Raw genomic sequence first — 13,787 nt, forward strand, 5'->3', positions numbered from 1 at the left:
GACATACAGTGATGTAATATCATATATTTCTTATTTTATGTATTTGCTTTAGGTTTCTTCAGACTTCTTTTTTCCTCAAGTCAATTTAACATTCATGAAAGAACTCAAAACCAAACCTAGAGCATGACTAGAAGGGTAACTGCATAAATTTTTAGACTACCTTGCCAAAATATCTCCAGAGGCGAGTTTATAATGTCAAGACTCTGAAAGTTACCAAGGAATGCTAGCATGTAACAGGGCATGTGTTAAAATGTGGGCAGCTGCATTACAATGAGTTGTTCAGCTTTCTTCTCATGTAAAATGTATATAGCACAATGGGTATTTCTTCTGCTTCCCTACTTCTTCTGGTCCAATTGACTATTTAATAAGATTTAACCATTTAACTTTAACATAACCAAGCTCATGTACACAATGAAAAAGATTCTCCAAATTGCACAAAGCAGTAAATCTGGACATTGACTTCAACTGCACTTGCAAGTATCATTTCCAGCTTCCAGAAAATTTACATTCTTCTACCTCACATTCCTTGACCCTGCATCTCAGAACTTTAAACATGGAAACAGCAGTCTCAAATGCTTCTGACTAATCTGCATTATAAAGCAGTAAACTAAGATTGAAACAGTAAACCCTTTATAGGTCAAAACTGAAACTTCACTTCCAAGTTTCAGAGCAGGGTGTAAAGTGAGTTCATAAAAATCCCTGCTAAATGTATCACTTCATCTGGGCCACATTCACAGAGATCAAAGCAGCAGCCTTCTATAAAAAGATGGTTGATTCCTTGCATTGTATTCTGGCAGAAAGATGTGGGAAATCATTCTGTGGTAAAGTGCTAAAGAGAGTTCCATGCACCAGGAACCTGACTCCTTGTGCAAAACAGTTCAAGAAAGGTCAACTGTAGCAGTGCTATTAATCCTGGTTATTTTCCAACTATATAACCTTGCCCAAATATTCAGCCTGGCAGGTCACATTAAATAACCAATAATTTATATGCTGGGACAGCTTCCTGGCAAGAGTTCTGCCTCGCTCCTATGAAACAAAGATGAGAACATGTTCCATCTTTTGAATTTAAATACACAATGTTGGAACACACTTTTTAAAAAGAAAAAACAAAATCACTATCAGTGAAGGCAGAAAGAAACACAGGAAAAGAAAAAAAAAATAGTCTTACCCTTCCATTTACTTCACCTCTCCACCAGCCATTGGCACTCATCTTGGTATAAATTTTGACCACGTCCCCTTTCAGCAAGGACAGTTCTCGCATGTCTCGTGCACAGAAGTCATACCTGGCTATGGCAATGCCAATCACCTTCGGGCTCAGCACTGAAAGGAAGAAGATGGTGATATTATTAAGGTTGGTGCAATGAAGGCTACCAAACTACTGTAAATAGAAATACTGTAAAAATATAAAACAAGGATTTAACAGCAACATACACTGGCATTCATTTTATGCAAAGCATCTGCACTACAAAGATCAAGGGTGCATGGTGTAAAAGTTGAAGGGATTTTTTAGTAATTTTTTGAATAGACCTCTTTATTTTTAAAAGAAAACTCAAACTAGATGAGCCATAAATAAAATATTCCCCACCCTGAGATTGCTAAATAAATTTGAAATTATTTTATTCTTGTGCTTCATAATAAAACTTGCTGCCAGTTATATGCATCAAGAATATTTTACAGGTCACTCATTTCTTTCCAAAAGAATTATTAGCATTTACAGTTGATTTAACTTTAGACCTCTAATGAAGCAAAACAAACAGAATAAGATGCTGTTCTTTGAAAAAACAACTCCCAAGTTAAATATTAATGCACTTAAAACTGAAGGCTAACATCAGCATGAGCAAAAAGTTACAGACTTTCTACAAGAAATTTCCACAGATCATTTGTCACAATCTTCATTAATATTGACGGATGTAAATCTATTCTTTTCAGGAGTTTGTTCCGTAAATCACTATTGAATTTTTCAATAAAGTTAAGGTTCAGTGAACTTAACACTTTAAAGTTTTAAGGTACATCAGTATAGAAGAATTTTGCCAATGTAAAGCCCAGACACTGTAAACAATAAAAAGCTGTTAAGAATTTTTAAAAAGCACAGGTACAAAAAGCCTCACTTCCAAAAACCATCCTTTTTCCAAATAGTTTTATAGGAAATTGTTTCCAACACTGATATAGAATGTCCATACTTGCAAAATAAATCCTCAACAACTCCAGTGTGAAAACAATGAAAGGAGAGTAAGCATGGCCTAACAGATAAAAGATCTTTGACTTGAGCATTTTAGAAAGAACATCTACTATTCCATGGCATTTTGTAGTTGGATTATTTGGCCGAGGCATTTTTCAGCTTTTTTTTCCCATTAATGCTACTGTTTTCCTATGTAAATTACTGTAAGAGGAGTTCAGGAGCACAGGTAAGCTTCCTTTAAAAAGATTTCAAAAGAATTCATATGATCATGATGGATGACTTGATATAATGTACATAGAATCATCTCTGTCCTCAGAACCCTTTCACATTTCTTAGAAATGCCCAATCTGCATTAGGAAATGCCTTTAAGATTCTAGTTTAGTGGTGCCCTCAACAATGTAGTACTATGAATTCATATCTAGTTGCCTTTAATTTAAATCAAGAACCCAAAACACAGCAGATGAGATGAGAAACCTTAATAGTTTAAGTTCTGCCTGTGTTTAAGTTTTTCTTCTGACTCCACTGGATCATAGATACATAATAGTATTAAATATCTGAAAATCATAATATGTTCAAATACTGTCAGCTTAAAGAGCAAATACAAACAATTTATTTTAAACTATCAAGGAATACTAAGCTTAAAATATTATTAGCTATATCACAGAAATAGAATGCCTAAAAAAGGGTTTTGATAACAGGTAATGCCCAGTGTATAATGTCCAGTTTATATCACATCACTAAAGTTTAGTCCAACACTTCTGACTGCTTGTGTAGAGTGCATTTATCAGACACTTAAAATAAAAGATGCCATATAACAGAATCAGCCTCTCCGTTTATTGCTTATATTGATGCTGCAAAAGTCTAGGTGATATATTAAGAACATCAAAGCTCAAACATGCTTTTCTCCCCCCTCTTAGCCAGTCAGATGCAGATGCTACTTGTTTAGATCCTGACATGAATGTAATTTCCTTATCAGCATTGCAGTAATCAATTTTACAGGGAAAGAGCACATCATAGGCAGCAATTGTTTTGGAGAAAGAAAAAAGAAGAGCAGTTATTGATTGGAGGGTCAGTAAGCATGCACAGGTGTGCAGCAATATCACTGATGGATTTGGAGAAGCATTGCAGAATGCAAGGAGTGATTCCGGGGAGCAGGGTATAATTTCAGATTCTAGAAAGAAGATAAAGGGGCAAGAAAAAATTACAGGAAGCAAAGATTAACAAATTTGGGAAAATGGGAAAGAAAATAACTAAGAAGGGAATAAATACATAGAGGAATAATGAAGATGGAAAATAGCAAGGAAAATTAGGATAGAGAAGAAAGAGGAGGACTTCTGGGGAAAAGGAGGACTTCTAACTCTTTTTCAAGTCACAAAGCAGAGAGGGAAAGGAGAAAGAAGCAAGAGAAATCAAAACCATATATCTTCAAAAGTCTCGAGGCAGAAAGTAGCAGAATTTAGATTAATTTAGAATCCAAGATCCATATTTTCAAATAAAAGTGAAGCTCTTGATAGGAAATATATAAAAGGAAGCCAGATGAGTGATGGAATGCAGGAAAATGACAGTGCTAATTTTGGAAAAAAATATTAAGCATATCTCTCCGCTGACACAATCACAAAAACACCTTGAATGGAGACTATCAGCCCTGATTTCCCAATTAGTGCTGTCCCAGGATAAATGAAACTTGAGAGAAGACAACACATGGAAAGGACACCTGGACAGATGGGAAAGAGAAGGAACACTGAGTGAAGGACAGAAAGAGGATAGCTACAGGAAGAACACAGAGAGAGAATGGGATTAACAGCATAGAAGGGCCCACCAGGTGGATGAATGTGAATGAGAAATTAAAGGGCGGGGGGAGGGAAAGAGAGTGTTAAAAGAGAAAATAAGCTGTTAAAAAGCAGTAATACATAAACCTCGTGTAATACAAGGGAGATACTCAGAGAACTAATTTGAAATAGAGTAAGAAATCCAAAGGAGGTGAATAAAAAGTGCATATGTGAATGAGAAAAATATGCTTTTATTTAATCCAGCCTTTCCTTCTTCAAACAGAAAATGATGACTACAGGAACTATAATCAGCTTTGATTTACACTGGAGTATGTTAGACATTAACAGTGAAATAGATGTGCTGCAAATGAATTTTAATACTAGTTTGAGCCACTGATGATGCATCTGGGGTGCAAACAACAGAGGTTCCCCATGATCACAGCAGGCTGGTCTAGCTCACATGCCTGAATTCCATGAAGGTCAATGCAGTATTATTAAAGCTGAGAGTAGTTGTTTCTCTTTCCTTGTGCTCTGGCCTCTTCATAAATCTGCAGCCATTGCCCTGAGGGTTGCTCCTGTGTATTAGTTTCCATGCTCCTTGAAGCCATGTACATTTACTGTTTCACCAAACCTCAATGCTCTTATCCAGGCACAGGCAGCACCTTCAGTAGTGCCCAGCAGTCAGCTTAATATTCTGCTGTGTTACCAGCTTCCAGATCAGCAGAACTAAGCCAGCTCTGAAGATAATTTTGAAAGAAATACTTGTAATATCATGAAATAAGTATTTGGTCTTCTAATGTAGGCAAATTATTGGGCTGTTTTTAAAAAGAAGGTTTCTTACAAACATATGAAGCAATGTAGCTTAGCACTCAGAATATAATGGGTAGATATGCTTAAGCACTGCAGATCAATATTTTCCTTTAAAATTTTGTACTTGTGTAATGAAATATTTAAACTGGCATATTGGAATATGCAAGACATTGAATTGATACCTATTATTATAGTTTTTAATGCATTTTCTCATACAGTTTTTCATATGAGATAAAGGAACTTCATTATAATTTGTTGAAACCACATTATGGGAATATATGAGAATGTGTGATAGGGTTAAAGTAACTGAGTCCTGTTTGCTGTTCTATCACTGTAGGCCACTTCACAATTTTATTCTCATGGAACAGATACCAGTTTCAGTAAGAAGATAATTTACAGTCAAGTACTGAGCAGTTGAATGCAAGATGTCCTCTCCTATCCCTGCCCATAAGGACAAAAGCTCCCAGTATTTACCTTGAGCAAAGAGCTAAAACTTAACTCCTTCCTTCATGTTGTTTCAGATCAGGTGAGTGCTTCAGGGAATCCAGCTGAGAGTCATCACCACAGGGCAAACAGCTACACCAAAATGGCTTTCTACAGATGTGTCCCTTTATAAAAGTAAATGTCAACTGGAAGGGCACCTCCTAGCTTGGATTCTCAGTCGTTGCTGTGATGACTGAAAGGAAGTATCTGCCCCAAAAATATCTATAAGATCTATATGTAAGGGCATAGAAATGGAAGAAACATCTGAGAGGCAAAACTTCCAAGTGTAGTCGAAGACATGGACATTGAAATCCCTGGGGTGAATCAAGGGAGGGGTCACCAGAGGTGCTCTCAGCACAAGTAAACTCGGTAACCATTCTCCTACTGAGCTGCCACCTCAGGAAACTATGGAAAGCCCCAAAAATCCTTCTCAGAGCACTAAATCTGGACAACCTCTGTGGGGCAGGTGTAAAACATACTGCCCACTGAGATCTTGATGACTCCATCTGCATTTGTGCTGGACACCTCCCTTCCCTAGAGCAAAAGCCAGTCCCAGTCCTGCTCTGCACACCGCCGGCAGTGTCCTCCACCCCTGTACACAAAGGCAGGCCAGTGCAAAGTGAGTAAGTGCTGCATTCACATCAACAGCTCCTTCCTGTGCTCCTCAAAGGCAATCACCTTTCTACTGGCAAAATTCTTCCGAAATTGTCCAGTGGTGCAGTTCACCTCTCTGCAGACCAGATCTTACAGATCAGAGCAAGTCATCCCCATACTGATGCAATGACTGAGGCTACCAGCAGTACTACTTTTAGAATTTTTATGCAGCCTCTTGGTTTGAAATGATTGCATCTATTAAAGCCAGAGATGGTTAAATGGAAACAAAGAAAAACATATTTAGCAAACAGATGGGCAAAATTAATTTACAATGTTCAAGCAGAATTTAAAGAAAGCATTCTCTACAAAAAAAAAAACTACTGTATTCTAAGGTGCTACTACTGCAGTATGGTTTGCTGCAGGGATGGGACGAATGTATTATTTACCAACAAGCAGTGAGATTTCCATGTTTCCATGCATTTGAACAAATACATTAAAAATATATATCTCATAGATGTCAACTGCATTGCAAATTAACAGTCAAGTGGTCTTGAATCTGCTGCTACTATTGAGCTTTGCAACTCCTATTCAAACTGCTTACTGCAATAAGCAGTAATAATTCAAAAGTTTAAGTTTTATTTTTGCTACATTCCAAGAAAAACAAATAATAACTCAGTTTTTGGATTCAGAGAAGAGCTGAAGTATTAGATTCGTCCCTTCCCTCACTTGCTGCACACACAGAAACAACAGAAGCAAATTTGGAAGAAATATAAAAGCAGTAAAGCTGTACCTGACCAGAAAGGAGTGGAGGAAGGGGGAACAAAGCTGTAGTCTGGAGGAGTTACAAAAGAAAACCCACAGAACAAAGAAGGGGCTTAGAGGAAAAAAAGAGAAAAAGAGAAAAGCAAAAGAATATTGAAATATTGGCATAAGATTTAAATAATAGTTTTTTAACTATATAATTCATTGATAATAAGGAAACTAAGATTCCCTACTGAGGATGTCTGCAAGGAAATTGACTATAATAACTAGAAAATTTGGATCTATGATTTAATTTTTAACCATTGCATTTTTCAAAGAGTAAACTAGGAAGTGACCCATTTAGGGTTTCAGAAAAGTAAATTGTAACTGCAGCCTCTTGCAAATATTTTCAGATTTAACAAAAGTTTTTTTAATTTTTTGTGTGCCCCGCCTCTTACCATTACAAAAGCAAGAACTCATGCATACATAAATCCTCTTAAGCCCAGCAACACTAATCATATGCCCATAATTTGGATACAGTCTAAGTTGACCTGGAGTCAACTCCAAACTATGGCATGGAAAAGAAGTATGCATTCTGCCCTGTAAATCATTAACATCAATAGGAATTCCACAGCTAAACTACATCCTCTAAGGCCCAAACAGCTCTGCTCATATTTGCAATTTCCCTGACTTGCAAAAAGCCCCTTGAGCAAGCATAAAAAGCTTGGCCTAGGCAGAACCAGCACATCATCCTAAGCCCCTACAGCAGCTTCTCTGGGTGAAAGCCACAGGTGATCTTGCTCTGTTGTCAACAAAACTAGGGGCAACATACTTTTAAATGCAAAAATTAGATGAAATTATCTAGAATTGCTTCAAGTGAAGCTACAGTTTATTTACCTGCTCTCACATTTTGTCCCTCTTTTGAAGAGGCGATAAAGATATATAGTGTGCATGTCTAGTGAAGTTGGGATCTTTGCTCCCAGCTGTGATTTGGAAAGGTACATCCATCTCAACTGGATAAATGATAATGCAGCCTCTAAATTACAGCTAATAATATCTGTAATTACTGAACAAGAATTTTCCTTCAAAAAGTAGCAGGGTTATATTTACTACTTCTCTGAATTTATTCTTCTTTCTACATATTAAACACAATAATTTTGCTTCAAAATGGTACTTGCAGGAATGATGACTAGAATGATTTTATGCAAGAATCCATGTAATGGATGGTAATGATGCAGTTTTCTGCATCTTACCTGGATGACAATAGATACATTTGTGACAAGGCAACTAGAAGCATGAATAAAATAAAGAGAACTGATACTGTATTTTAACATTGATAAACCTTGGGTTTAGATTTTTTTAAAAAATCCCACAAGACAAGCCAACAGCGTTTAGGTTAGTGTCTCACAGGACAAGAAAGCCATGCCCCAGGGCCTCTTACACTCTGGAAACTCCCTTCTGATCCTTCCCAATGATGATGCTTTCTCCACCTCTAACACTGAATGGGCAATCTGGGATGCATGAGGTTACTGAAGACAGTAACCCCAGGTAACAGCTCTGTGGGGAATTGTGCTACACAAACCAAGAGGGCTGCTTGACTCAGAAGCAGTGCCTATTTTTAGAGGCAAACACGTGCCTTCATTTCTCCAGAAGCACAATGGCAGAGTGGAGCAGCCCACAGGAGCACACCCAGGCTAGGTGCTGTATGGGGGATGGCTGGTCCTTAAGTGAGCAGACTTTACCCCGATTGTTCTCTCCAATATAGCTGGAGGTTTGGTTTTATGTGTCAAATTCTGGACAAGTAAACCTATGTGAGCAAGGAAATCCTACTAGATTTCTACAGATGACTGATCTGTGTTGATGACAGAGTGTTGATGTTGGCTTCTAAGCAGAAAGGGTGAATTCTTTTGATTCCCTAAGGGTTGGGATGATACTTGATTTGTTCTACTTTATTAACAGATACCTTTACACAAAGCATTAAGCATTACTAGGCAGTTAATGCATTAAGCATTAGTAGGATGTCATAACTAGCTAATATACCTACTCCTAATTAACTGAGAAATAACAATATCACACAGGTAGGACTTGGCTTCATGATTTAGGTTGCTTTAAAATCTAAATTTCATAAAGACTCAAATTTCTCGATATGACTGTGCTCTGCATCAGCAAAACAGAATAAAATGCCATTATTCTACTCCACAGAGTAATGTCCACTTTTCTTCCCTTTTTGCCTTATTTCATTAACTGTTTGATCATTCCTGTAATCTAATGTAAGAATTAGTATTTTTCTGTGTAGCAAAACAAAACTTGATCATACCGTGTGTGTCTAGAAAAGCCTAAGACTGAAAAACTAAGAAGGAAGAATATACTATTTCTCAAAAAAGTCTTCCCAATTAATTTGAAATTCTATATTGACAGAATTAAATATCTGACAGCTTTTACAACCACATTAAAAGAAGCGTACAGTGAATATGAGAATAACACAGGTGACTTCTGCATTAAAAGAAGTGTACAGTGAATATGAGAACAACACAGGTGACTTCTGAAGAACAAGGAGACTGAAAAGTTCTAACCCAAGTGGGAAGCCAAAAACTGGAAGGCAAAATAACTATCCCACTAAGAGATTTTTATTCTAAACAATTATTGTAAAAATCTTCAGCATCCTAAAGATGCTGAAGCAAGAATCAAATTCCCTGAAAATTTAAGACGTTACAAGGTGACTTATTATGATTCATATTAGAAATTACAAGTTAAATGAAATACCAATTGTTTTTCTTTTTCTATATGGCTAAATGAAAACATAACAAATACCAAAAAAAATTAACACATGTCGTTCTCACTCTTTTCTGGGAAGTAAAGTCAATTCAGTATTGCCATCCAATTTTACTTCAGCTCAAAGACCTTGGCAGCAGAAAATGATAAAACTCTGTCAAAGTCTGCAGTGGTTCAACTAATGTTTTTTAGAAATACTTTCCCCATTTATTCTGTCAGTTCTATATCTAAAGATCTGATGTTTTGAAAAAAAAAAAAAAAAAGCTGATGTCTTTTCAAAAGATGGCTTCATTAAAAAATCCAGATATGTGAATAGTATAGAGAAAAATACTGTGTTAAACCCAAACCCTTCTTTAAATTAGCTTCAAACTGTCAAAGCCCATTGTATTCACCAGCTTCAGTCCCGTGCTGAGTAGCTGAAAATTGAAAAAATATGGAGAAAGGCCCCTCTCTCTCTTCACCTACTTTGTCTGGCTTCCTTCCAACAACTGTTTTTCTTACACTTGGATTATGGGAAGAGGTCAAAAAATCAGCTGTGTAGTGGTCTTCACTGAGGGCTGTGAGTAAACTCCAAGACCAACTGCTGCCCCACATGACTTATCTGCTTCCTCTACTAAAACTGCAGCTTCAAGTTTCTCGAATTCTTTCTAAATTCAGCCGAGCAGGGTCCACACAGCCTAGATATAAGGCTTTTCTTACATCAGCTTGGTAAAATGAACAAGACAGCTTAAAAACCAAGAAAAGTGACCCACAGATGGACTGATAATCATGGACATTTTGGTTAATCAAACAAAACAAAGAAAAAGAAACAACAACAAATAAATCACTACACTCATGGGGGCATACTTTACTGTCCAATCCATTATAGGAAGTGTCATTCAGAGTCAATCTAGATAAAGCAGTAGAATTATGGAAATAATTTTACATGAGGAGTTTGGGAATTGAAATGTTTTTCAGGTCAGTTTGGTTTAAGACAAAACCTGCAGTTTCTACCAGCACAATTTGTAGCATCAAAGGGCTGATAGCTCCTGTAGCAAAGATGCCCTTCCTCATCCCCTGGATGACCTTCAGTCATTTCTCTTGCTCTCCCACATACTGCCTAAAAGATGTTGTAAAAGATGTTTTCTTTTGTATGATGACTGAAGTTAATGAGGATGTACCATAAATTTTATGTCCTGTATAGCAGGAAAGGATTGAGCTCTTGCAGACTAAGAAGCTGGTGGACAATATAGATATATTCTGACACATTCTAACTGGATTAAGGAACAAACAGGAAACAATCTGGTTCTGCTCACAGTCAATAATAACTCAAAAAAATGCAAAGTAAATCAAGCACAGGGAGACCACAAACTAAAGGGAGAGGAAAGGACAGGGCAGAGAAATTCACCAAGAATGGACATGAACACCACAGAGAGGAGACAACTGACAGAAGTCCTGGAAAGCAGTGAAGGAGGACAGAAATGGAAAGATGAATTGGGAGGCAGAGACAGTAAACGAAATACCAGAGACACACTGGTTTCTCACATTCATTTGTTCTAAATTATCTTCACTTTAATTAGGAGAGGAAGAAAGCCTCCAAAGTTACAGAAATGTTATGGAACAGAGGCAAGCAAGTGAACAAAAGCTCACAAACACAGCAAATGAAAATAACAAAGCCACCATCACCACAAAGACTAGACTGGGCTTTTTGGGCTTTTACAGCAGTCTTCAAATTGTTAAAATTTCCATTATTTTTTATTTTCCTTTTATTATCTGTTACAGTACAAATGTTCTGAAATGCTACAGTTCCGTAACGTTACACTACAAATGTTCCGCAGCCAATGACTGCAGAACAGCAAATCTAATATTTGCTCTTTGACAAAAACATTATATATATATTCTAGAGACCAGCCACATGGTAGGTTTATCATTAACATTGAACCTGTCCATGTCCTAAAAATCATGCTAACTTCCACTTAAATTGTAATAGCTTAAATAAAGGACAGCATATGCATTGCAAGCTTTCTCTGTTTATCTCTAAACTTCACAACTTTTTAACTGCTATTTACCTTGCACAGTAGTCCATTAACTTTCAGAAGCTTAGTAAGGGAACTCTAATAAACATGCAGTGTAAAAAAACATGCATAAAAATAATTATGATATAGCAAATCTAATTTTTTACACAATTATTTGGTATTACTGAGATGTTACTTCATAGGGCTATGCTACAAGACTGATTTATTTAAATCCCATTTAAAGGCTTAGAAATTGTCACAGATATAAACACTTGTAGCTGCACATATGCAAATTTCTTAGGAAACTAGGAAAGAAACCAGCATATTGAATATTGGGGAGATTTTAAGTTTGGCAGCAAGACAAGCTTGCTAGACATGTTTATAAATTTCCTGGCAGATCTGAATCTGCTTAGCTTGCAAAAATCCTAGCTAAAAGCATTGCCATAGTAGTTGGTTATATGTCAAAAGTGGAAGATAAAGATGCTCCAAGTACCTTGTCCTTTTAAGATATATATATACACACCCACACATATAAATGACAGAAAGTAATACACAAAAATGTATAATCCTTACCATTGCCACCTGTTCTGTTACTCCTCTGTCCCACTGAGTTTTCAGATTCTTTGTATGGAAATTGAAGAGTAGTATCCAAACTTCGAAAACCTTCTCTGAGAGAGTGGTGCTTGTAGTATTCTACAAGTTCCTTTCAGAAAGGAAAAACACTTGCATTGGAAATTGAAATCACATACCATTCAGCATTCTGGTGTACAGCTGATGACACTTTTATTATGTAGGTAACTTTATTTTACAATACATCCCATAGAACATGCTTATTTTTTAAAATATAAAGTACCAGCTTTTATATTGCCACTTAAATGTAAACAAAACAAACCAAAAAAGACACCACAAAAATCAGCTAAGTCAAATCTTTTTGTCAGAGCCAACATTTGCTGCTCTTTTAAGTCAGGCTGTGGATGGTTTTGCTTTTCTGGAGCCAGGCAGAAGGCAAGGTCAGCTGCTTGCTAAGGATGGAGTGGTAAATGTCCCTGTTTTCTCAAATCTCTTTTGCAATAATAAATGATGTTTATCTACACATGTATTTGTAAGTATACAGATCTGAAATAAAGCATGTGGCTTGTAAGTTAACAGCAACTCAATGTGCAGATACTCAGATGATGTAAAACTTCCACAGCAGGGCAGGCTTGGGGGGTGTCAGACACTGCACACTGACTGAAAAATCCAGTATTTCATATTCTCCTGAACCCAATTCAAAAATGTCATCATTTCTGTGTGTGTGCATCTATATAAGCATTCATAGCTACACACAGGAATATTTTTACATATATCGCAAAAATTCATATATGTAAATATTAAAGAACAGCTGAAATAGTTTATGTAATCAAGAAGAAAATTTTCTCAAATTCCTACTCTAAGGCATTACTTCCTAATGAAGGCAACAGCTCATGCTATTCCTTTGCAATCTTCAACGTTGTCTGTTACATTTGAATTAGCCCTAGAAATCTCAATATCACAGTTTGTACATGGAGCTAGAATAAGAATAAAAGTGATCGGACAATTCAGAACAAGTGTACTTCAATTGATCCATTCAAATGTGGGATTTCACTCTTCAGAAATGCAAGCACAAAGCAATGTATTTACTGTAAACCCTTCACTTCATTCCACTTATTTATATTTAGATTTGCCCAGTCAGAGTTGACCAAGCTAAGCTTAGGTGAAAATTACGAGATCATACTGTTTAACAATTTCCTTCTAGGGAAACAACAAAACAAAACAACGACAAAAAATCAAGCAAACAAAGCAAAACAAACAGAAACATAAGCCAGACCACAAAAAGCTACCAAAATGGTCAGCCTATAATAGTCTACAACAGTGATACTAAGAACTCTTTGGGCTTTGCTGTTTGATATCAGCACATCACGCAAACTGGAATGTCAGCAATAAAATTTACTCCCATATCGTCACTGAATATTCACACATTCAAATTACCATGACAATATTGTGTGTGACTTGTAAGCAAGTAGCATTCAAAGTAGGATATCTGGATAAATGGAAAATAATTAGTATGAAACTTCTGTTATCTTTTTCACAGTGTGAGTCCATAAGAATTGTGTTTGGTAAAAGTAATTAGAACTCCAAATGGACAGATGTTGTTTGTTGGCAAAATAAGTAAAATGGTTTTAAACTGAGGAAAGGAAAAGCCATTTTACGTCACAGATTCAGTTAGTTTTAAAGATTAAGTTTTCATTCCATTCTTCCATGAAAACAGTTGACTGACAACGTGCCTCTAAAACATGAATTGCACAAATTACAGTGGCAAAAAGAGATGAGAAGGGTAAGCAGTCTGTGCCAGCATGGATGGGGCTCCTCAGGAGCCTGTCACATCACCCTGATTCACAGCAGCAGCCAAACTGACCTCTCACTGCA

General features: G+C 36.6%; 1 protein-coding gene across 12 annotated transcripts in view; it reads right to left on the reverse strand.

Annotated features, from left to right (window-relative positions):
* Nucleotides 1-13,787, reverse strand: part of VAV3 (vav guanine nucleotide exchange factor 3) — a 177,211-nt gene that overhangs the window by 32,158 nt on the left and 131,266 nt on the right. For 11 of the 12 annotated variants that reach the window (XM_085585948.1, XM_085585946.1, XM_085585943.1 and 8 more), the window contains 3 exons: nt 11,916-12,045; nt 6,626-6,709; nt 1,169-1,320 (listed from right to left, as the gene is read on the reverse strand). In XM_085585948.1, coding sequence (XP_085442074.1) covers nt 1,169-1,320; nt 6,626-6,709; nt 11,916-12,045 — 366 coding nt within the window. The remainder of the gene's footprint in view (nt 1-1,168; nt 1,321-6,625; nt 6,710-11,915; nt 12,046-13,787) is intronic. The other variant, XM_077785484.2, reaches the window with a different exon arrangement.

The sequence above is a fragment of the Lonchura striata genome, chromosome 8, assembly GCF_050655825.1.
Source record: "Lonchura striata isolate lonStrDom1 chromosome 8, ASM5065582v1, whole genome shotgun sequence".
In the NCBI taxonomy this organism is placed as follows: domain Eukaryota; kingdom Metazoa; phylum Chordata; class Aves; order Passeriformes; family Estrildidae; genus Lonchura; species Lonchura striata.